The following is a 25,572-nucleotide window of genomic DNA, read 5'->3' as shown; positions in this document are numbered from 1 at the left end:
TTATCAGGTTTTATAACTATGTTTTCTTCGATTCTCTGGAATCACATGGTGACCAGCTCTCATCTTTCAGTGCTTTATAAAAGTCATCTCATTAACATATAAACCCAGTTGTGTAGGAAGGGGGCTTGCTATGAATAAGACACTCATTTCACCTTTATGGTCCTGAAATGATTTCAGAAACTGAGGACTAGGCCAAATGTTAGAACAAAAGATTCTCTCATTGCTCTTACCTCTCAGGAAATTCCAATGGTTTTGGGAGCTGAAAGCCAGGAAATGTGGACAAAGATCAAATATATATAAGTAATATATTTTGATCATCTGAATGACCAAATATATATATCTTTCAGATACCAATGTTAGACTTATATATAATGCATTGTGTTAGATATAATAATGACCAAGATCAGACATATACTGACCTATTGGAGCTTACTCTGTGAGTGAAAGAGAGACAAATCAATTAAATAACCAGAGATAGTAATACATTTACAGTGGATAGCATTTGACCCTTTTCTTGTTGAGACTGTTCATTTGGCATCTAGAACACCACATACAGGTTTTCCTACCTCACTGGTCACTCTGTGCTTTCCATTGCCAAGTCCTTTTCTTCTTTTCATCTAAATGTTGGAGTGCCCTAGGCATTAGCACTTGGGCCTCTTTGCTACCTACTTCCCTTAGGTTTTATCATTCACTCCTATAGCTTTAAATACTATCTATTAATATCTATATGCTGATGACTGTCAACTTGTATCTGTATTCCTTATTCCTCCCTAAACGCCATAAAATTTTCAGTATCCCAATCCTCATACTCACTGCTTTCCAGTGGCTTTGGACAGAAATGTAAATTACGCTTTTTGCTTTTTTTACCTTCATAGTTTTCATCTAATCCATCAGCAAGTTTTGTTGGCTGTACACATTATATCCACATCCTACCACTTTTTATCATCACCATGGTTACCTTTCTGGTTCAACTTCAGTAACCTCCTAACTGATCATCTGTTCCTAGCACCCTCATCCTCACCCCTTTCATGGCATCTAATCTCCACTTACTAGGCAGAGTAATCTTTATAAAGCCTAAAACAGACCTCCACAAAATCCTTCAGTGAGAAAGTGCTGATTTCAGGTCTGGGGTGGGAAATGTACAAGATAAATCTCTGAGGATGGGATAACAGAATAGGAGAAATGAGGAGAGAATGAGGCCCTAATCATAAAATTGAGAATGGTGCACACTGTCAGAAACAGTAAAGGTCTTTATCAGACCTTTCTCCAGATGACATCAGACTTTTGGAATTTAAAGGCAAAAATAACTGAATTTATATATACTATCAAATAATAGGGCACATATATTTTTGATAATTGTGTGTATACACACACAGTTTAAGAATTTTTCAAACTCACAAAAAAATTGGAAAAAAGCACAGCGAACTTCTGTATAGCCCTTAATCTAGACATACCAGCTATTAACACTGGTCACTTAAATTGAACCATATAAAAATGCCCATTTGGACAAAAAAATCACATTGATGGTTGAAACCGAAAACACACATATATATATAACATACATTTCCTGTTGCTAAGCCATCTGCAAGTATGTTTTATACATAATACTTCATTATGTATCTTCCAAGAACAAAGACATTCTACCACGTCACTACAAACCAGTGCCTCAACTGAGAAAAATTAATATTAATTCAATATCATCATCCACATATAGTCCTTATTCATATTCCCCTCTCTCATATCATTAGGTTTTTAAAAATCCACAAAACTAATTTCTTAGTCTGGGGTGCTTTCTTTTAAAGAATAAAGTGACTTTGTTTACTGTTGGCTTACTCTAGTTTTTTTTCTTTGTGGTTTAGCTTCTTACATCCGTGTTTGACAACAGCATCAAAACCTTTGGAGTAATTGAGAGTGACCCTTTTGACTGGGAGAAGACCGGAACTGATGGCTCCCTAACAACCACCACTACTTCCACCACCCCTCAGTTGCACACCCGCTTGACCCCTGCGGCAATCGGGTATGTCCTCAGCAGCCCGCTTAGCAGTCTTTCCTGGATGCATTGTATTAGCAAAAATGTTTTCATCCAGATTCCCTCAGATGACCAAATGCCAAGATATAGGTGAAAGCCTGTGAATATTCTTGAATTAATATTGCTCTCATATATGCCTTTGTTCAGGTTTACTTTTCTTAGAAAGTGCTTACAGATCATCCTGTGAGATGGGAGCTTAGAGCTGTGTGACTTGTTGATGTCAGATTTACAGTGGGTTTTCTCATCTCAAAATGAGAAGGGTATTTGTTGCATTTACTTCTAAAGAGTATATGGGACCCCGGACAGAATGAGCCACAATTGTATGTAATTATACTGTGCTTAAGTTTAGTGGGAACAAAACATGTAGCTTGTTTCTCTTGAGAGTGATTTAATTTTCAGTGTGTTTAGGAGCAGGTTATGCTGTATTTCCACCTCCTTGGGTTTTTGTTTTATTTTCTCTACTTTCATAAATAGTTGCTTCTGGGGAGGCAGGTTGTCTATTTTTCTGACCCATTGTTTTGGGGTTTTTTACCTGCTTTGGTTACTTTAAACTATTTGCTTTAAAAAAAATAGGAAAAATCCTCATACAGTGTGAGCTCATTGGAACTTTTTATCACTAATCCATTGCTTTGATTTTATATTGAAAGATGGGATCACTAGAGCTTAGTGAACAGAAAAACTTACATGGACTCATAACTGAGAGTTATCCTTGATTAGCTAATCTGAGAGTTTTAAAAGCTGAGACTCTGACTAGCTACATCAGAATCACCACAGATATTTGTTTAACATACCTATTCGTAGGACTCTCCCTAGACCTCCTGAATCAGGATCTAGGGATATGGCACAGAAGTCCATATGTATCAGATGTTTCTCATGCTTACCTGAGTTTGGGGCCCCCAGCCACCCCATTTTATAAATGAGGAAGATAATCCTGATACTGAGTGAATCATCCAGCTTTGGATAAATATTTCTATACATCAAGTTACAGAGCTTGAGCTGTCTAGAAATTTTGATTCTTGTTTTAGTGCATTTGTCCTCCTTCTTTAATTGTTGTTAGAATAGATAATCTCCAACTTGGAAAAATCTGGTGATAGGACTTCAAGACAGCTGAAGTCAATGAAGACAGTGTAAGTTCCCATCTTCCAATGTTTTCTCCTAAAATAAGACAGAGTGAAAATAGAAGCAGTTTCAGAGATGGAGGTGTGGTTTGTCTCCTGAGGTATGGAAGAAGAAAATGTCAAAGAATTGTGGTAGTTGTAAAGAAGCAGAGTAGTAGCTAGGCATAAGGAAAAAAGGATTTGGAAGAACACTGAGTGATTAAAATGGGGGAATATGAGCTTTCTGAACTCAAATATTTGTCCTTTGGCCAGTCCCTCTCCTCAGGAATAGAGGGAATACTTTCAATAAACATTTGGACTACCATGTAACACATACATGTTAGTATCCGTTGTAATTCCTTGTATAAATAAGTAATATACACCTGAAAAATCTTTTAATAGCCAATTTATTTCTGAACTTTACTTTTAGAGTAAATCCTTTCTTTTGAACTATTTTAGGCCAAACTACCTTTTAAAGATGTTCTTATAAGATACTACTTTACAAAGGCTTTAAGTTTTTTTTTCCTGGGAGCCACGGTCAGTGCTTTTCTAGATTATTTACCTCTAACCTATTGATGAAAAGGCTCATCTTCTAGCCTTGACCTTGATAGGGAGAGGTGGCAGTGAAGGTCATCAAGTTAGGTGAAACAAGAACCTGAAAATGACTGAGCTTTGTTCTCACAATGTGACGTATTTACGACACCTGGGCCGGGGTGTGACTGCTGCCGGTAGAGCAGTTCACTGAGAAGATGCCTGTTTCACCACTCATGATAATTGTGTCAGTATAATCTCCTGAAGCTTGGTTTTTCTGCTTTTAAACGTTCCAGATCACTTCTAAGGAGAAGTTTCACTGTGTGCTAAATATTGCGTTCAGTCAGAAGTATTCAAAAAAGTTGAGTATAGTGTAGAGTCATGGAACATTAGAGCTGGCAGGGGCCTGGTCACTTAGTGGGTGATAACAGAACTAGAAAAGCCCTTCATGGGCCAGAGGTCTAAGGGAGAGATGATTGTTCCCGGTCAGTTCATGCAGAATGTGCAAACTGTGCAATTGCAAATTTTCTAGTGTCTTTTAGAAGGCAAGAATTGCCTTTATGATCTTCATGATCCTTAGGGCCTCACATGGAGTAGGTACTTAGTAAAAAGTCTGTAAATAAAAAAATCACATTTTACACTATTAAAACATATAACTTATGATACTTGCAAATATCAGTATGATACTTAACACTTTCCTGTTTATAGTTTTTGTTATCCTCTAAGAAAATGGGTAAAGAACCAAAAATACAAAAATTGACAAAGACTTGTTGGGCAATAGACCAAATGTTTCTAACTTTTAAAGTAATTGTTAAATCAGTGAGTTATTGTATTAGAATTTTTGTTTTTAAATCATGTTGAAAATTCTGTTGATCAAAATGTAGAAGTTTTATTTTGTAGAATTGTCATGACCTGTTTACAAGGTTTTTTGTTTTGTTTTGTTTTTTTCTCTTAATGATGTATAAACTTCATTGTTTAATTCCAGAAACAAAATGTAAAATAGTCTTACAGTAATTTTTTATTCTGGTGTTTTTAATTTCTACCTTTTCTTCATCCCTCATTTTTAGAATTGCCAATGCCACTCCCATCCCAGGGGACTTGCTTCGAGAAAATACAGATGAAGTGTTTCCCGATGAACAGCTTAGTGATGGGGAGAATGGCATCCCTGTTGGTGTGTCACCAGATAAATTGCCTGGATCTCTGGGACACCCTCGTCCCCAGGAGAAGGATGTCTGGGAAGAGATGGATGCCAACAGGAACAAGATAAAGCTTGGGATTTGTAAGGTGTGTATTTCTTGCATAGTAAGTGGTAACCGTGTGCTTACTATTGCTCTCCTATTACTTTAGCAAAGTATAGTGATTCTCAATTTTGAATGAGAAGGAGACAGAACATTATATTGCTAGTTATTTCTATATTTTTAATTGCAATATTTTAGCTAGTTTTGTCTGGACATTGAAGTATGGACACCGAACATTAATCTTCATCTTGTATTTTGTGGACAAGATAAAGGTATTTTAAAAAAATAACCAGACATTGAGATGAAAATAAGAGGGTTTTTTTTTTGCAGTTAATAGTCTTTCTAAATAATGGGACAAGACCCTGGGCTCCTCCGTTGGTGTGGATCGATGGAGCTCTGAGAACCCATTCAGAAAACTTTCTCATGTGGAGGTGGGGAGGTGAGAGTTGGAAGTGGGACGCATCATACAAACTGTTTATAAGTTGACAAAGTGGATGTTGAACAAATGACATGCGTTTTTCTTCATTAGGATTGCAAGCAGGTTCACCTGTACGTATGGGAGAGAGAACAGATTTCTGAATTAAATGATTAATTTTTAGTAATTTGTGGGCAGATTTTTCCTAAATTTCTCTCTGATTGTACTGTTGCTTATCATTTCCATTTTCACAGGAGATCAAATGAAGATAAGTGGTATGGAGAGACAACAAATTAGAAACCAGCTGGTGTTTGGTGCTTCCTATGTTTTTATAAAGGTTTAGATGCAAAGGAGGTTAAGTTTTTAGGTGTATAAAATGAGACTTTGGGCTCATACCTATTAATGTGATTGATAGAAAGTTGGCTAGTCATGCTTTATGAATGGAGAACGTATCTTGAATCACTTCTGAGGACTTTGGCCCATCTTTGGATAATATATACTATATTATTAAACTATATAATTTAAAAAATTAACAGTACATACTTTCAGCCATGAGAGTCATTTGCAAAAGCATTCTCTGCATAGATGTGATAAGGTACACTGTGGTCTGGCTGTTGAAAAAGCACTAATGGTAATCCAGGACTAAGTAGTGAAAAGTTGTCAGGAAGTCAGTGTCAGATTTTCGGGATGTCAGCTGTGCTGTCTATGGCAGCAGGAGCGAACTGTTCTTACTGGGAGAAAGCCCTCTAGTTTGAGCCCTTACGGTCGTGTGTGAGAGAGAGAGAGAATGACACAGCACTGAGCATAGATCTTAATTACTTAGTTCTCTTTCACCCGTCACTATTTAATCTCTGTTAATTCTCTTCTGTTTTTTAATTCCTTCTTTTTAAAAAAAGGTACTCAGATTATTAGTGTTGTTGTTTTTTCATACAACTAATGTTTACATGATTCTGTAAAAAAAAAAAAGTTCACCATTTTCTCACATTTTTGGAAGTCCTGGACTCATCTTTTTTCCTGAAATAGTTCCTTTAGAAGTTCTTTTAGTTGAGGTCTTTTGGCAGAGGACTCTTTCGACTTTTACTTAGCAGTGCATGTATTTATTTCAGCTTCATTCTTCAAAGATAATTTATGCTAGATTCAGAGTTTTTGATCAACATCCTCTTGCTTCCTCTATTGGTACCAGAAGTCTGCTGTTCTAATTTTTTTCTTTGTTGAGGATCATTCCACCTATCCTCCTTCCCCAACCACTTTTTAGCTTTTCTCCTTGTCTTTGGTGTTCTGCGTTTGAACTACAATATGTCTAGGCATATATTTCTTTTGTTTATTCTGCTTAAGATATCTTATGTTTTCTGAATCTTTGATTCATATTTTTTTATCAGTTCTGGGAGATACACAGCCATTCTCTAGCTAAATATTGTCACCTCTTTATTCTTTCTGTTCTTTCTTTCTGGGATTCCAATTAAACATATATTATGCCTCTCTATTCTGTCTGTCATATCTCTTAATATCTTTTTTCATATTTTTCTCACCTTGCTGTGCTTCATTCTAGGTAATTTATCTCTGTCTTCTAATGTACTAATTAATAACTTTGGCCTTATGGCTGATTTGTTTAACTTGTTAGTTGAGTATTTAATATTAAATTTATCAGTTAATTCCAGATAATCCTTTGTTGATCTTTGTGATAATGACCTTCGTTTATTTAAACATTTTATGCATAGCTGTTCTATATTCTGTATTTGAGCAAGTTTGATAGCTGAAGTTTTGGGGAACTTTATATTTAAAAAATTATCACTTCTGCTGACTCTTAGTCATGGTGGCATGCTTCTCATGTGTTTGACTGTCTTTAATGTTTTACTCTTTAATTAATAATTGGTGGAGTTCTGTAGACCTAAATTGGGGGAGTGAAGAAACCTCCCTTTAGAGAAGATTGCCTTTTGCTTCTGCTGGTAGCCAAAGTGTACCCCTTCTTTAAGACCAGTTGGACATCTTCTTGAGGGTCTTTTCTCAGAAAAGATGTCTCAGCTTCCCTCTCGCATCCCACTACTGGTGTAAGTCTTAATTTTTCCCGATAATTGCACTGCCGTAGGCATCTGTGCCTAGGTAGTCCCACCCTGCTGCACTGCCTCATGCTCAGCAGCCTCCCGCTCCACACAGCTTGTTGTTTTTTTAGAGAGGGAACGCAGCAGGTGATATGGAGGCTTGGCAACCTCTCCTACATCTTGGGAAACCACTTGTCTCAAAGAGAATGTCCTTTCCAAGTTTTAGTTTAGTAGATGGGGTCCTGGAAGCTTCTAGTTAGACATAATACGAAAAGCAAAAGTTGTTAAACATTTTTAGACTGTTTATCTTTGTACCAAAATATAAAAACTAAAATAATACGGAAACTGAGAATAAATGAATAAAACTCACTTAATAAAGAGTAAATAAACAAGTGTGTAATGACCTAACTAGCCAAAATATCCCAATTTTCTGAGAACACATACTAATCATTTGCTCATATTTTATTGAAAGACTCAAATGATTACTGCCATATATAGTAATTGGAATGTTTTTCATGGTTTTCTTTTATATTTTGTCTAGGCTGCTACCGAAGAGGAGAATAGCCACGGTCAAGCAAATGGTATTCCGAATGCCCCAAGCCTCGGTTCCCCGATCCGTGTCCGCTCAGAGATTACTCAGCCAGACAGAGATGTTCCGTTGATGCGAAAGTTACGTTCCATCCACAGTTTTGAGCTAGAAAAACGTCTGACACTGGAGCCAAAGCCAGATACTGACAAGTTTCTTGAGACCTGGTATAAAATAGTTTTTCCTCTTTTTTTTTAAGTTACTGAGATATTGTTATTATTACTTAAAATTTGTATTTATTTCTAATATGTAAAGTCTTTCAAGTAAGAAAGTCTTTCAAGTAAGAAATTCTTGCATTTTTGTAACACTGATATGATTAAGTTCCCATCTTCACCTATGTTTTTCATTATCATCCTGATTTTTAATGTGAATTGTTTCCTAATACTGTTACAAGTTCTATAACATAGCCTTTGGCTCTGGAAGTTGAGTGGTAGGAGCTGGTGACTTCATAATGCTAGATACAAGTCAGAGGAATATTTTGAAGTGAATTTGCTTGTAAGGTGATTGCTTTTATTCGGAATGGAGAAGGTGCAGTGTAGAGTTGGAGAAGGCATTAAGCAGGAAAGAGGCAATTCAATTCATTTTAATGAAGGCCTTCTATGACTAAGTGCCATAGGAAAAATAGACATGAATAAGTTTATCGTTCTACCTAGAAAGGAAAGACAGCTTTAGAGAGCTCACAATCTACTTTGAGAGAAGGAAAGGCGGAACTTAGTCATACACAAGTAATAATTGTTTGCAGTTCATGGTGATGAGGCCGTTATCCTTAAATTTTGATAACAGAAGACAGACTAAACTTTTAAAATACTTTGGGATGTATTTATGAATTATAGAAGGCTTCAGTAATATTAAGACCTGAGTGACTTTAATAATAGTCACACCCTTCAGTGTACATCCCTGGTGGCTACCATTGACAGTGTAATATTAGGCGCAAAGGACCTTGTATTTGACACTGTAGGTCCAAAGACAGTTCAGCTGCTCTGGCCTAGTTCAGTCTGGCTTCCATTTTAAACAGTCCTTCGTGTGTGTGTTCTCCTCATATGTTAATCATTCGATCTCACAGCTGTGTGGTGTAAGCTTGTGTCTACGTGTTAACATAATCAAAAAGATGGACTAGGGTTGGAGCAGTATTTAAACATTTTGAGTTGTGGCGAAGATTGGGAATAAATATAAAGGTACAATAGGGATAAAAGCTTAGTTTGGTAAAGAATTAGTCTAACAAAAGAATGGGGCTTTTTAAGAGACAGCCCGTACTAAGGGAAGAGCTGAGAGAAAAGACGGAGTTGAAAACAGAAATAATCCAAGAAAATGAACTCAAGCTAGAACCTAGAGTGAATAGGGAATTGAAGCATGTAGTTGTAAACTTAAGGAAAGGAAGAATGTGCTATGCTGCCTGCCCCTCAGGCAGCAGAGAAATTTGTGTACACAATGTCAATGTCAACTGCCTCTTAATTCAACAAAACTGAAAACATATGCTGAAGCTTCCCTTATACCTCCCTTTTCCCCCCTGCGGCCATGTGTGGAGTTCCGGGGGCTTAGTGGGCTCGGTGTGGTTGAGCAGGTACGGCACCTTCTCTGCCTCAAAGCCTGCCTCTGGAAGAGTGTAACTGAATGAGTATACAGTTACATACATCTCTAGACACAACTGCAGAAAGTATTTTCCTTATTTATACTAGCTTATTTACTTCCTTTTGTAGGGATTCTGATGAGGCAAAAGTCCCTTGAGTAAGTTGTTCTTAGTCCCTCAGAGAGAGCAGAGGGCAGTGTGATTGAATTGACAAAGCAAAGAGGAAGTGAATCATACATGTCAACCCAGTTAGGCTGCTCCCCTGCCCTGCAGCACAGCAGGAGAGACATCTTCCTCCCCTGGGTTCCATCTTCCAAAACAGGATTAAGATGAGTGGAGAAGAGCATTATCAAGCTGTGAAGCTATCCTTATGTTTTATGCATATTTTTCTTCTCTGATCTGTGTGTGAATATTAGTTCTGTATAGAGCTAATAGGGTATGCAGTAAGTATTACCCTTGGACAATTGAGTAACTTTTCTGTTTTCTTAAGCCTGGAGAAAATGCAGAAAGATTCCAGTGCAGGAAAGGAATCTGTTCTTCCTGCTCTGCTTCATAAGCCTTGTGTTCCTGCCGGAGCCCGTACTGACCACATTTGGAACTATGATGAAGAATATCTTCCAGATGCTTCAAAGCCTGCCTCTGCCAACACCCCTGAGCAGGCAGATGGTGGTGGCAGCAATGGATTTATAGCTGTTAACTTGAGTTCTTCCAAGCAGGAAGTTGATTCCAAAGAATGGGTGATTGTGGACAAGGAGCAGGACCTTCGGGATTTTAGGACAAATAAGGCTTTAGGCCATAAAACAACAGGGAGCCCTTCCGATGAGGAGCCTGAAGTACTTCAAGTCCTAGAGGAGTCACCTCAAGATGAAAAGCTCCAGCTGAGTCCTTGGGCAGAAAATGTTCATTTAAAGAAGGAAACCTCAGGTGTGATCTTAGCACTTTCTGGGGAGTGCCCTGCCACTGCTGCTTTAGAACAATACACAGACAGGCTAGAACTCCAGGCTGGAGCAGCTAGTCAGTTTATTGCAGCAACACCCACAAGTCCAATGGAGGCACAAGCGGAAGGACCCCTTACAGCGGTAAGAGATTTGTTCCTGTTGTTTATCTCTGTTATGCACTCGAGGTGTTATTAAGAAAGGACTAACAGTTGATCAACTAAGGTTCTTCAGCAGAGGCCTAAGTAGGAAATGGGTATAGGGAGTAAGGTCTAGACTAGTCAGTCTTCCCGTATGAAATTTGGAGGTTTCCTGTCAGGATACCAACTCAATACACAAAATGTCATTATAACCTAATTTCAGAATAACATTTATAATTAGGTCGCAAGAGCTATCTATGTGTGTATATAATATGATTTTTTTAAAAGGCTTGTAATTCTAGATATTTTGAATATCTACATTAGATTTTTGGTGAAGAAGGTATTTATTTAACCATTCATGGGTTGTACTTTATACTATTGCTAAGTCTACTTCTTTTTTTTCCTTTCTCTTTTATAACCTCTACTTAGACATTTCTCATATTTTACATTTCTCTTAAGCAGTAGTTTTACAGCTTTGCTGTCCGTTGTTTAAAGTACAGTGTCCCAGGCTAACTTCCAGAACTTCTGCTTCAGTAGGTGTGGGATAGAGCAAGTCCAGGAATCTGCATTTTAACAAGCAGTTGAAGGCAGTTGTGGTACAGGTCTTCCGCAAGGGAACGTTTTGAGGAAACTACTGTTTACTCTCAGTTTGGGCATCTCTGTGGAGACTCCTGTTATACAGTTGTTTTCAGTAAAGCAGTGTGGCCCCCTGTGATTGTGTGAGTAGCAGGAGCTCCAGAAAAGCCAGATGTGGAGAAAGTAAGGAACTGTACATAAATCTTAGGCACCAGCAGGTACATATGTCCTTACATGGGCAGAAACACCAAGTTTTCTTAAGTTCCATCATCATCTAGCAACCCTCTCTTTCAGCTCACCAGAAATAACATTGTTCCCCAGGCTGAAATGTTTTCTTAGAACACAATTCCTCATGCAGGTGTAAAACAGTGAGAAGAAGTAACAAAATTTGATTTTGTGAATAGCTCTGTACAAATTTACCTGCACTACAAGATAAGAAAATAAATGCCTACCTCTTTTCTTTTAAATCAGCTAGTTGGTCTTTCCTCCTTTCCCAAAACTTCTTTGTATAGTTACACAGGTTGTTTACTGAATGCCTAGCCAAGGAAATAGTTGGGGCCGAAATCCAGCCCAAATTTTGCGAGCCAAACTGTGCATCTTTGTGCAGGGCTACTTCCTCTTTGAAGAGCGTTCTTTACCAAATTGTACAAAGGTACCCTGTGGGCTAGAGGCAGGCCCTATCACACTGTATCCCTTTTCCACCCCCCCTTTCCTTTTCCATTCAGTCCCTCGTTCTACCGTCCCAGATTCAATTGCTGCTTTTCTTTGATTCTAGGTGCCACACACTCACTGTTGTTCAGGTATTTTTCCAATAGCATTTGGATGTGCTTCCCCTCAAAAGGCTTTCTAAAGCCTTGGCTTCATTTCTTCTAGTATTTTTGGCCCCCTCCCATCAATGCTGTCCTGTCCACAAAAATTGTTCTCATGGTTTTCTTACACTATCTGCATCATTTTCTCTATCAAGTTGTTGAAAGACTTGTATTTATATATTTAATAAGTTTGACCATTTTCAAGTATTTTTAAATAAAAATTAGTTTTTTAACTGAAGTCTCTAAAGAAATGTTAGCTGTGTTACTTTTTTACTTATGTCTAAGGTAGTAAACTTACCCCTTCCTTCATTTTGGGGACTTGGTATAAAAATATATTTATCTTGATTCTCTTGTTGAGACTTAAATTCGAGTTTATTTTTGCAAAGCAGATGTTACCACTTCCTTAAGTTATCACAGGCACATTGGGACTGCCAAGTAGTTTCTCCAGATCTCTGGCGGCTCTGGTTATATGCTCTAGGCTGGATGATACGATAAACTGTATTACCATTCCATATGAGTATTTTAAATTAAGACATCTCCTGATGGGAAATAGTTTGTTAGTCTGTATCTTTTCCACTGAAGTTTGTTTCTTTTTTTTTGATATGAAGGGAAAATGTACTGATATCTTAAAATATGTAGGAACTATAAAATAGGTGAAGTACAGTTGGCATATTAAACTAACCTGATATGAACTTCAGCACTTTTTTTTTAATCCTTACCCTGGGACACGCTTATTGATTTTAGAGAGAGGGGAAGGGAAGGAGAGAGAGAGGGAGAAAAATATCAATGTGAGAGAGAAACATTGACCAGTTGCCTCTCATATGCCCCAACGGGGGATGCACCCCCATCGGACACTGAACCTGCAGCCTAGGCACATACCTTGACCAGAGTGAGCCATACTGGCCAGGGTGAACTTCAGCACTCTCTAATTCTCCATTTCTTAGTACTAATTTGTGATCCTTGTTTAGGACTTCTCTTATCCATATACATGAAATCACTGATTATCAAATAGCATGTATAAATTTTTTAGAAAATATATTTTGAAAGATGGATAAATTTGCTACATTGAAAAGAAATTGGTTTTTACAAATTGGATTTTCCCCCAGGGTAAATGGTGATGAAATTGGCCCGTTATCAGTCATTTCTAAAATGATGCTCATCAATGTGGTAAAATAAGACCAAGTATTGGCTTATATTAAATTCTGTTTTCATTAGCAAATGGAGACAAAACCCAAGCTGGCATAAATGAACAAGTACGAAGAAGAAAAAGTAACTTGAACTGCTTCCAAAAGAAATCTAACTTCTGGTCCACAATGGCAGTAACTAGAGGAAGAATGTGACCTGTTTTATATGACATGGGTAATCTCTCTGGGTAGGGAGAAGGTTGTACTTGAACAGTTATATAGAAATATCCTTACAGAATATTATGGCAGATTATACCACATGATCTCTGGGCTGTAGGTAGTTCTTTAGAAAACCAATACTTTATTTTACTATTACCTTTGAAAATAGTATAAATATGACTGGGAAATAATAATAGCACCTTTGTTACCTACTGCTGTATAACAAACTATCTAGAATTTGTGGGCAGGGACGAACCTCAAGTGGGTCTGTGCTGTACAGTTCCTGAGTAGGGGTGCTTGCGTGTCATGCATTCTTGTTCAAAAATGTTCATTTTAAGTATGATTAGACCTGGCCAACATCAGTGTTCCTCTTATAAATTAGAATTTGAGGTATTAAAGCTCAAATCCCACATCTTCATTTATGTTCTACATTATTGTGTTTTAACTTTTTTTTTTATTCTCCGTCTTCAGATTACAATTCCTCGACCTTCTGTAGCATCTACACAGTCGACGTCAGGAAGCTTTCACTATGGTCAGCAGCCAGAGAAGAAGGACCTTCAGCCCGTGGAGCCCAGTGTGGAACTTTATTCTCCAAGGGAGAATTACTCGGGCTTGGCTGCGACGGAGGGAGAACCTCCTAGCGGAGGAAGCAGAACAGACTTGGGGCCTCAGATAGATCACATTGGTCATGACGTGTTCCCCAATACTGGAGAGTGCGATGAATCCCAAGACCTGGGGCCAAAAGACCTTCCTGACCATAACAGACTGGCTGGGAGAGAATTTGAGAGTCTCCCTAGGGAAACTGAAGAGAAAAGCATTCTTCTAGGGTCAGATAATGAAGATGAGAAGTTAAGTAAAGGGCAGCCTCATATTGAGATCTCCTGTCTCCCGGGAGACTTGGTAACTGTGGAAAGGGATCACTCAGCTACTACTGAACCTCTTGATATGACAAAGACACAGACTTTTAGTGTGGTGCCAAATCAAGACAAAAATCATGAGATAATGAAGCTTCTGGCAGTTGGAACTTCAGAAATTTCTCCACAAGCCATTGACCCACACGTTGAAGGACAGATTGTCCAGGTGGCAACAGTGCAAAAAGGTAAGATATCTAAGGATGATGACATTAAGAGTGAAGACTTGCTGGATCATCAAGATGACCTCTCTACTTTTTTGCACCAAGAGGGTAAGAAAGAGAAAATTGCCCCTAGAAATAGAGAACTGTTTCATTGTGTTTCAGACAGTGAACGTTGTCCCGCATCCCGGAAGGATGTGGTTAGGTCATCCTTCGTAACTAGACACAGCCGAATCCCTGTTTTAGCACAAGAGATAGACTCAGCTTTTGAATCATCCTCTCCAGTCTCTGCAAAAGAAAAGCTCCTCCAAAAGAAAGCTTATCAGCCGGACCTAGTCAAGCTTCTGGTGGAAAAAAGGCAACTCAAGTCTTTTCTTGGGGACCTCTCAAGTGCTTCTGATAAATTGCTGGAGGAGAGACTAGTCACAGTTCCTGCTCCCTTTTCTGAAGAGGAAGTCTTCACTCCCTTTACAAGATTGGCCATAGACTCCCCGCTGAGCAGGTCAGCTGAAGATAGCTTTTTGTCACCCATCATCTCCCAGTCCCGAAAGAGCAAAATTCCAAGGCCAGTGTCATGGGTCAACACAGATCAAGTCAGTAGCTCAACTTCATCTCAGTTCTTGCCTCGTCCACCACCAGGAAAGCCACCCATGAGGCCTGGAGTAGAAGCCAGGTAATGCTGTATGCTCTCCCTGTGTAAAGTGTGTAGCACTGTTTCTGTGTCTGCTTGATTATAATATGTCAGTGGTTTCATTTCTTTGTTGCCTGCTTCTGATTGTCTACTTCCTTCCCTGCCTTTCCCAAGCCTTATATAGCACAGTATAGTAGAAGGGGTCGGATTGATCCAGGTTAATTCTTAGTGCTCCTACTTTCTTGCAGTGTGAACCTCAGTTTCCCTATCTATAGAATGGGTTGAGCATTTGCCTCATGGTTTTGGGAGGATGAAATAAGGGAGTGATATCTAAAGCTTCTTGCAGTTCTGATTAGTCTGCAACAAAAGTTACTTATATTCCAGTCCATTCTAACTAATTTTCTAGCTTTGGCTAGTCAGAACCCTGTGATAACAGATGTCATCATTCAAATTCTAGTGAAGAATACTGCATCCATCATTTGGTGACTGGACCCTGGTAGCACTACTGTTTATCTGATTATAATGAATTAAACAAACCCTCCCCCCAAAAAAATCCTATAGGAGATTTCCCTAGTTGTCTGATGATAGATAACAACTATACATAATAAAGTTACTGCTTCAATATTTACTGAATGTATACTTGTTTATTGAATTCTCATGTATAGTTGACCATCAAATGATTATATTTTGAAGAAGAAGAGAAAATATCGGGAGGTGATGAACCAGCTAAGTGTGCTGTCCTTGGAACCATTCCTTGCACAGAGTAGAATGGTCTAAACCCTTGGAGAAAAGGAAAAGGACTGTCTTTGAACAAAAATAAAGTGAAAGTCAAAATACATTCACATGAAAGTCATAGCCTGTTCTAGATAATATAAGAATAGGCCTCCCCCTGTTACAAGGATTTCTGAAGTATTAAAGTGAGATTCCGTCTGTATCATTACCCAGCAAAAGTTGCTTACCCCTATCTAAAGAAATTTTACTTTTGACTTGCCCTAGGGCTTCAGGTTCAAGGGTAGTAACTAAACATTGGATTCAAAGTGCCAGTGGGACTATACTTCCACAGGAAGAATTGTTATGAGTAAACAGCAGTCATTTAACTGACACTTTTAAAAGGCGACTCCACGAACAATATTCACACATTCCCCTTTTTCTTCTGCTTGGCATCTGTGCTTCTTAGAGCTGGCATGCCTGGGGCTTGAGCTACTTTGAACTGCAACAAACAAATCTTGATTATCATGTATTATTTAGCACTTTATGTGTCCCCTAAAATTAACACTTGGTAACTAAGCCAAGCCTGTGGCATTTTGCCAGATATTAGAGCCGACTAGCTTGGGACTCATCTAGAAACAGAGAGGGAGCTCAACTTTCCCACTTAGGTCCTGGAACAGAGAAATTATTTTTTCCATTTTTCAATTTTTACTATAAGATCCATGAGAGTAGATTTAACTTGAATGAGTTTCATGTCATTTTTCTGAATAAGTAGGTGGTAGGGACAGAGGAAGAGAGAAAATTCAGAGGAAAATCAGTAATTTGTTGCCGGCCCATGATAACGATGATGGCTGTATTTACAGCCTTGCGTTCTGGGGGCACGGATGCCACACTGGCGGTTCTTCTCCCACTTCCTTCCGTAAGGGGGGGCATGTCAGCAGTTTGAGGTTTAAGTTCTTAAACTTAATGGATTTGGAGCTACAACAGAAAGGCGTTCAGGGCAAAGAAGACATTGCTATTCATATGCATACTGTCTTCCAGATTTAGAATTCTGAGTTGCCAATAAAGAGGGGCAGTCAGTGCCCAGACTCAGTTTTCCTGAATCTCAGGCTGTTGTCTGGGCCTGAAACTGAGGCCCAGAGAAAGCAGTGACTGCTTTTTTTTTTTTAATCATTAAATGAGGCTGAAATATACTTTTATCTGTATTTCCTGTTGTTGATGAGTATAATTCATGTTGAAGACTTACATTGTGGGGTTTAATGTTTGCATATATGTATGCAGAATTCCTGTCCTAGGAGCCTTAAAATGTGCTGACATGCCAGAGACACTGTATTTAACACTAAAATGAGAAGAGTAAACATGCCATAGGAGGAAGGGGACTAACAACGTTTAAGTGCTTCTGAATGGCAGACACCCACCTAAGCACTTTACTTGGGTTATTGCACTTTGATAGGTATCCCCATTAAAAGCCAAGAGAGAGAAATAATTTGTCCAAGGTCATATAACTGGTATGTAAAAAAAGTAACTCTGTTTCCTGTTTCCTGATTTGACTTTGTGACATTCTAGGCACACTTGAAGTAAATTATAATTAAAATAATTCTTTGTACTTTTAAGACTCCGCAGATACAAAGTTCTAGGGAGCAGCAATTCCGACTCAGACCTTTTCTCCCGCCTGGCCCAAATTCTTCAAAATGGATCTCAGAAACCTCGGAGCACTACTCAGTGCAAGAGTCCAGGGTCCCCTCACAACCCAAAAACACCACCCAAGAGTCCAGTTGTCCCTCGCAGAAGTCCCAGTGCCTCTCCTCGAAGCTCTTCTTTGCCTCGAACATCTAGTTCCTCACCATCTAGGGCTGGACGGCCCCACCATGACCAGAGGAGTTCATCCCCGCATCTGGGGAGAAGCAAGTCACCTCCCAGCCACTCGGGATCTTCCTCCTCCAGGAGGTCCTGCCAACAGGAGCATTGCAAACCCAGCAAGAATGGCCTGAAAGGATCCGGCAGCCTCCACCACCACTCTGCCAGCACTAAATCCCCCCCAGGGAAGAGTAAGTCAGCCAGTAAACTCAGCAGATAGGAGCGAGGCTGCATCTCTGTGAAAGGGGTTAAGATCTTCCTCCCAAATCTGATGCATGTGTGTCCTTGTACTGTCTATTTAAAAAAAATCTGTGTTGATTTTTTCTTGCAAAAGAAAGTAACATGATAAATTATTTATAAGGAGACAAATATATGATAAAGAATTAACCTAAGGCAGGCAGCAAGCAGATCAGGACTCAATGCCTTTGCATAGGAAGGGGCAGTCTAGCAAATCTTAAAGGGAGAAATTGATTAAATGAACTCTCATTATTTTAGCTCTGAAACAAAAGAGTTAAAGGTGGGAGGTGGAATAGAATTTTAAGGGGTTCAGCCGTAACCCCTTAACTCAAACATATAGCAAAAGTGAAACTTCCTGTGTTAATATTTTCGCTCAAAACTTCCCAACCTTGGAGTTAGAATTGCTCCAATATTTAAGTAAGTCGGAAGTCTGTGCCTGGGGAGCCAGTGCTGACATATGTGTATTTGGCTTGTATGTTTATCGAGAGTTCACATCTTCACGCTGCCTCATTCCTAGTACCCTTTCCCTGGATTTCACATTTTTTAGTTAGCATTTCTCACCTGATCCAGCCTCTCTCCTTTTATTTTAACAGTACATTCCAATATGCTTTTAGTGGCACATATTGAGAGTTTCAAATACAATAACTTTTTAGTCCCCTAATATATTTCTTTGGAGCGCTATATTCTCAGTATATTTTTGTGAGAAATAACTGATGAAACTTAGGTAATGGAAGGAAAAGTCTAAGAGCTAGAGCTAGCTTGCAGGCTTTAGTACTTTAGGGAGAGAGGGGCAGAGTAGGGGGTTAATACCCTTCAAGTTAGAACTCTCTCTCCTCAACCCTGCACCCCCGCCCCCATTAGTTTCCTCTGTGTGGAAGCAAAACTGATCAGAGTAGACCTTGCTTCCTCAATTCTTCTAGGTCTTCTAGGTACCAACTATTACTAATGTCAACCTCCAAGATGATACCAAGGAAGTACAGTGCTGTGGAATATGACTTTATGCTTTTAGAGACTTAGAAAGAAAAATTTAAAGAAATTAGATATGTTGTTGAGACTTACAGTCCTCAAACTTTGTATTTTATACATTTATCCAATAAGGAATGAGTACCTGGGGAAATAAATTTAGGTTCAGTATTTATCTTTTTTTTTTTTTTTTTTTTAGTATTTATCTTTTAAAGTTTTATTACCTGCTTCTCCTGTGCTTTAGTTTGAACATTTGGGTTTCTTGACCCGACTTCCATGTAATCTCAATTTATAAAGCTATAAAGAGGATTATATTTGTTCTAATCTTATTTCTCTGCTAACAGGAATCAGGCAAAATTAAATCATAGTAGACTCTGAAAATGGGCTCTTTTCTGGTGTTTCTGTGTTGTAAAGACCTTATTAAGGTTAGGTAAATTGGTCTGCTTGCTGTTAAAATTTGCCTTCTAGCAAACATCTGTGCTTTCTCTTTGACCTTGTGTTTTCTGCCAAACCTAATATGAATTGGAAAAAATATATATTTTCTCACCAAGTGAACATATTCTAATGCTGCATCAAAGTTGCCCTGAAGCTGCACTGAACTTATCTTGTTCTCTTTATCTGTGTTGAGCTGTTTTTAAAAACAAAAAACCAAACAAAACTCAAAACACTATTGAGGCGTATTTGGTCTCCCATAAGAAATGTAGCATAGTGTGGAGTGGATTTCTCTCTGGTTTCAAGCACTACAGAGGAATGCAACAGATAAGACATATTTACTATTTACCTAAAGCAACTGTAATATTGGAAGACTAATCCTTCTGTATTATATTGTATAGTAGTTGCTGTAACACTATTTGCATGTCTTCATGGTAAATTATATAAATATTTATAAATATATAGAGAAACGTATGCTTATATAAACTCATTCTTTCTCATTCTCCATTTGTAATTTCAAGATCCCAGATGGTGAAATTTTATTGCGCACCTCACATACACTTGGGCCTTGCCTATCTTCATTTTCTGAAAATATGTTCTTGGCATGTGACACTTAAGACTCTTCTTGCCTTCCTTGTATATAATGCGAGGGTTGGTAGTCTTTAACAAGCCAAGATAGGTTACTTAATTTTCATTTTTAAAAGATTTTAATAAGGGAAAAATGACTAGGATGTGCTTGTGACAACTGGTTAAAGCTTTGCCATGTCAGTCACATAATGCTGTTGGAGTGGGAGTGGACAGACAGGTGATAATCATGGGTCCAACATACACTGATTTTTTTTAAATCTCTTAAAATTACCATTTTACTTTACTCTTTTAACCTCACTTTTTGAGGGGTGGGGCGAGAGGAATCTACAATTAAGAAATTACCTTTTTTTCTGTTGTATTACCTAAATTGTGCTAAAAGTAGCCAGCTTTAAATCCTGACCCCTTGAGTCAGAAATGTGTTGGTGGTAACCAGCTGCAAAAGCTGGTGAGGCTGCAGTTGTGGTGTGTGTGTTATTTTGTATCTTACTGGCGGTTTTCTGCTAGCAGTCAAAACAGCCACTGCAACAAGGCAAGTTAATGATTTTTCTCTTTCTTCTTAGTTCCTTTCATTTTTCTCCCAACTTTTCCACTGTGTTGCTCTCTTTTCTAAATGGTAGACAAACTCAAGATCCAGAAACAGCTTCGTTGTGTAAGAATATTTTATTTTGCATGTAGAGAAAAGTGTTAACCAAAGACTTTTCTGCTTGATACTTTCAAAAGAACACAGATTAATTATATCGTACGTGTCAAGAGATCCACTTAAAGGACTACTGTCTTATACAGGGTGGGGCAAGGGTAGTTCTCCAGTTGTTCGTATGGAAAATAATACAATAATTAATAATTATTAATAATTAATTAATAATACAAGACTAAACTCTGTAAACCTACGTTTGCTCCACCCTCTGTAGAGATTTACTTTATGGTTTTTAAATGCAGTTTGTGCTTTTAGATGCTACATGTCTCAGGCTAAAGAGAGAAGTTCACAGCCCTAAGTAAAGCACTTTTGGCACAAGGATTTTCGTTTTTATTTTTTTATTTTAAAGTGTGATACAGAGAACGAGTTGTGTTGTTTTTGGTTCTTTTCTTCTTCTTCTCTTTTTTAGTGATGGCATACTTCAGTGACAAATATAGATCATCCAATTTTAAACCAGTTTGGTTTAAAATTCTACCTAAGAATGAGGGACATGGCCATTAATTAACATCAAGCCAAACTGCACTAAAAGTATTATGGGGCAGAAATTAAAATTATCTTGTAAAAATCAAGCGCCTCATTATTTCTCCTATCACAACAAAATGGCTGGTTACCTAGTCACTTCCCTTACTAATCTCTGGAGTTATCTGGGTGGAATAGAAGATGGAGTCAGTGACAGTTTAGTCCCCTTCAGGTAGTGTTCTTTCTAAATCGTGCTGCCTAATCTCCAGGGCATACAGATGGGTTAGACGATTAAAAAATTCCACATAGTAATCTTTCGCACAGCTTTTAACTTTATCATAGTGGGGGGGGAGGAAAATTGATCATATCAAATTTAACTTTAAAGCAGTTTATAAACATCTTTAAGTGGTAAGTGTTAGGCAGGCACTGGCATTCTTGGTGTGCAGGCTGGCCTTGCTGACAGTGGCACAGCTACATTTACCGTTTTTTAAGTTGCATGTTGTGAAGTAAAAGATGCCAAGTTAATCAAGTCCTAAATAAGTAGCAAAATGATAATTGAGACCCACTGGTACTCTCCACTGTATTTATTTTTTGCTTTAAAATACTAAACAGATTTCAGCTGCTTACTAACACAGTGGACTAGTTGTGCGGTATCTCTCTGTTCAGCAACTCCTAGCCACAGTGGGAACTTGAGGTTCTTTGGTAATCATCAGAGATTCCTTCCAAGCCACAGATTTTTAGCGAATGTTTTTATGGTTGTATTCAACATATAGGGGAAAAGTGTACATTGGTGCATGTGTTGTAAACCCAAACACAGATAGTTAAAACAATAGTTTTTCTATGCCCAATAGCTTTGAATTAAAAACAGATGCCTTTTCTCCAACAACAGAGGACTCTGTTCTAGGAACTACATTGTGTATCTAACATACAGAACTGGCGTTAGGAGAAACAAGATCAAGAATTCAGAATTTAGGGGGGAAATGCATCTTACTCTGGCTATTTGAAAATATATTTGTTTGTAGATAAGTCTAGATTTAGTCTTGGAGATCAAGGTTTTCACATTTTAAAACTTTTTTCATTCCTTTACATCAGTCAAAATGTGGCATATGTTAGGGGACCATTTCTCCTGTCATGCTCATGTATTTTGGAATTAAGGTGTTTACATTCATTCTCTTAACATCTGTCCGTTTCTGCTTATGTGCATTTACCATGGATGTGTTGAGGCTTTGCCTAAAGGGAGAGAGATTTTAGCTCCTGTATTACTGAGGCGGAAGAATGATTGACAACTCCTCCATTGTTTAACTTTGAAGTTTGGTTGTAGACAGTTTATTTGCAGTTACTTATCTATGTTTTAATACAAAAAGTCTTATAGGATTAAGGCATGGTAGTCCTCACATGTCAATATTTACCCAAGTTCAGAAACCATGGGTGCATACTTAAACTATAACTTAGAGAAGGGTATAAGGTGGTTCTGGTTCTCAGATCACATGGAAGGATGTAGTACGTTGCAAACCTCAGATGGTTGTAAGGACATCCTGCTTCCCTGTCTCATCCAACAGAACTCTGCTGTGGACTTCAAGGATGTGGGAGTAGGGCAGTTGATTGAGATCTTGCTCCCCAACAACTGTTCTCAGTTATGGCTCAAATAAACTCTTGAGAAAAATGGGGGGGGGGAAGGATGTAGGAGAAGTGTGGAAACATCTAACCATTGGATATTCTTAGTAGTTTGGCTGTCCCTCTAGAATTATGAGAAATTTAACCCAGATAGTCTTGAGAGCCTGAGGAATCTGTTGCCAACCTTGCTAGAAAGAACGACAGGAGGTATATGGGAAATTCCTTCAGCTCTTAGGTTAACTCCAGGACGTGGGATAAGGATCCCCATTTGTGTAAAAGGAAACTTGGATGGTGCATACCTCAATGCTTACATTTCCCTGGCTTGACATGCAATGAGGACATTAAAGTCATAACCCATGAATACATTTTCTAACTCAGTTGTGATTATCAGCTCTGACATTTTAATTATTCCCTTTAAGCAAATCTGGGTCAGAAAATTACAGTACATGACACGACCAAGATCACCTTTAGGCTGTACACAGTCTCAACACACTGAGTAGCCAGGAGTACCATTTACTAAGTAATGGTTTGAATATTTCCTTAGACTTTGATGGATCCTTGATCTTAAAAGAAGTATAGCCATTTCCTTCATTGTCCTGTGAAACTTTAACTGGGTCTGCCTCTTTAATTGGAAGTGACAGTTACAGGAATAATGTGTATCCCTGATGACGCTGATGTCTCTCACAGATGACCTGGACCAAGAGTTCTGGGTTCCTGGACCTGGAAAATAAGATACACTGAGGCAGACTTTAAGCCCATGTGACTAGAATTTGGTGATGACATAATTTTACACACTAATGATGGATAGGAATTTTATTTCTTTTTCAGTTTAATGCTTCATATTGTGTACAGAAGTGCTCGCTCACACAGTTAAAAACATTGAGTAAACCACATTTGTGTATAAACTACCCTTGCCGTGTGATGCTTTCCCCCTGTAACACACAGTTTAAATCCTTCAAGTTCCGTGTGCAGCGCACTCAGCATACCTGGAGTCCATCCGGGTGTTCTTCACTCACCTACAAGAGTAAACAAGGCTACCAAAGCTTGAATGTGATTTATTTTAGGGAGCACCCCAGAGAGGGGGATGCCCTTGGGACTTTTTCAAAACTATTTTATTTTTATACTATTCACACCAGATAGGTAAATCAGTTCTCTAAGAAGAAAAGCATTCAGAAATACAGATAGGAAGATAAAGGAAATATAACAGTGTGCTACTTGGGACTCTGAAATCGGATCCAGTGAACCAGATGAAAAAAACAGATCTGATGACCCAGGCTTGAGCCTCCTCACCTCTCCCCCCTAATACACTGCCCCTGGTCCCCCTCCCAACTCCTGTCCTAAAATAGCCAGTGCCGATTTAATTAGGCCATTTACTTACATATTTACAACTTTAAGGAAAAAAGAGGAAGGGGAAAATACCTAGTTTTGCATTAGATATTAATCTTGGAAGTTACAAATTATTGGCAGCTGTGTAATCAAATTGAACCACAAACCAGAACTCTTGTCGAGCAAGACCAGTAAGTTAGCATAGAGGACTTTAATAATTCAAGTTTTCTCCCTTCTTCTTTTCATGAAATCAGAGTGTTGAGAAATTGCTCTTGGAAATGCCTCCAAAGGTATTGTGTCCCTTTCCCCTCCAAGCAGCCCTCTTTATGCATTTTTGCTCAGGCAACCAAGGACATAGAGTATTGGAAGAAATATGGAGTGCTTTTGTATAGGTCATCTGTACATAGAAGTGTAATTATTTATTTAATTTTACCATTTGTATCATATTAAAGCTTTGTACAGTGTTTTAAGTTCTGTTTTAAAATTATTTTGTATTTTATTTTTATAACCTAGTAATAAAATATTCATTCCGCATGCAACTCTAGTTCTGTTTGTATGATGGCTTGGATTTAAAAGGTGGGAAATACTATTTTTCTAATTTTAATAACGTTATTAAGTGCACCGAAGTTCCGAGATCAAAGGGCATAAAGTGTTATATAAATGTAGTACCACATTTAGAAGGCTTAGAAAAGCGCTGGACTGAATACAAACTATCAGTATCCCTGCAGATGAAAACCCAGGGTTCAGGGGTATGAGATGGATCCCCATGTAATAAAATTGAAAGTGTTAAAAGCACCCTTTCAGTCCATCATTCTATCTCTGGCTGGAAGTGTATTTCCTTCTAGGCAGGGAACGCCCCTCATAGCACTGGAGTGATTCCTGCTCCCCACCACCCTCTCCTTTTCACTTATAACTCTTAGGAGACATTCGCATGGGCACTGCTTCACGTCTCCCGGTTTGGTTTGGCGTAGAGTGTTGCTGCCATTTGTCTTTCCCCCCCTGGTTTTCCTTTCGTGATTTCTCAGCAGCAACATCCAAAGTGCTGGCTCTCAAGTTTTCAAAATAAGAGAAATTACGAAATACCTCAAGCTCCCAAAAGCTAGTCATGAATGTGCCTATTACCATCTCAGTTGCAAAGTAGTTGAAATATTAACCTGGTGTACACACATCATTACAACATGTAAGGGACGTAAAGGTACAGACTAGCAATTCTGTGTGCGGGGGAGCCTGAGGCACTTCGAGGGTTGTGGGTTGAGGATTATAAAAAGACTCCCAGCAGGAACTCTGGCTCCAAGTCTTTAATGGTCAATCAACTGACTACAGGGAAGCCTAGAGGTTCTGCATGGGCAGGGGGGATTTGCAAACTCAGCCTCTGAAAAAGGTCAAATGAGGTTAGGCCAACTTTGTCATAACTTTTTTAGGGTGATGACGGTCAATCTAGAAAACACTACTAGGAAAAAAAATGTGCTTATCGGTGAAAATATAGGCTGGCCCTCTCACCGCGGAACTGTTCACCTTTACCGTCTGGCCAGTCTCCGGCCCTTCTGTCTTTCCTGCCGCGTCCCCGAATCCCGGCAGGGCAGCCCGGCCCAGGGCTCACCCAGAGCGGTGAGGACGCACTTCGCAGACCACCGGGCACGTAGACCCGGACTGCCGACTGGCGGTCTGAGCAAAACCTTGGTCCAG

The 25,572-nt window shown here is 38.7% G+C and overlaps 1 protein-coding gene across 5 annotated transcripts in view; it reads left to right on the top strand.

Annotated features, from left to right (window-relative positions):
- The window catches only part of TTBK2 (tau tubulin kinase 2), a 137,315-nt gene extending 111,879 nt beyond the window's left edge, over positions 1-25,436 (top strand). For 4 of the 5 annotated variants that reach the window (XM_045201300.3, XM_053927760.2, XM_053927762.2 and 1 more), the window contains 6 exons: positions 1,860-2,017; positions 4,725-4,941; positions 7,891-8,102; positions 9,993-10,581; positions 13,777-15,050; positions 17,331-25,436. In XM_045201300.3, coding sequence (XP_045057235.2) covers positions 1,860-2,017; positions 4,725-4,941; positions 7,891-8,102; positions 9,993-10,581; positions 13,777-15,050; positions 17,331-17,793 — 2,913 coding nt within the window. In that variant the 3' untranslated portion in view covers positions 17,794-25,436. The remainder of the gene's footprint in view (positions 1-1,859; positions 2,018-4,724; positions 4,942-7,890; positions 8,103-9,992; positions 10,582-13,776; positions 15,051-17,330) is intronic. The other variant, XM_024567420.4, reaches the window with a different exon arrangement.
- Positions 25,437-25,572: the final 136 nt, after the last annotated feature.

The sequence above is a fragment of the Desmodus rotundus genome, chromosome 7, assembly GCF_022682495.2.
Source record: "Desmodus rotundus isolate HL8 chromosome 7, HLdesRot8A.1, whole genome shotgun sequence".
Taxonomy (NCBI): Eukaryota; Metazoa; Chordata; class Mammalia; order Chiroptera; family Phyllostomidae; genus Desmodus; species Desmodus rotundus.
The sequence above is the reverse complement of the archived record's forward strand: the minus strand, read 5'-3'. Positions and strand labels throughout refer to the sequence as shown.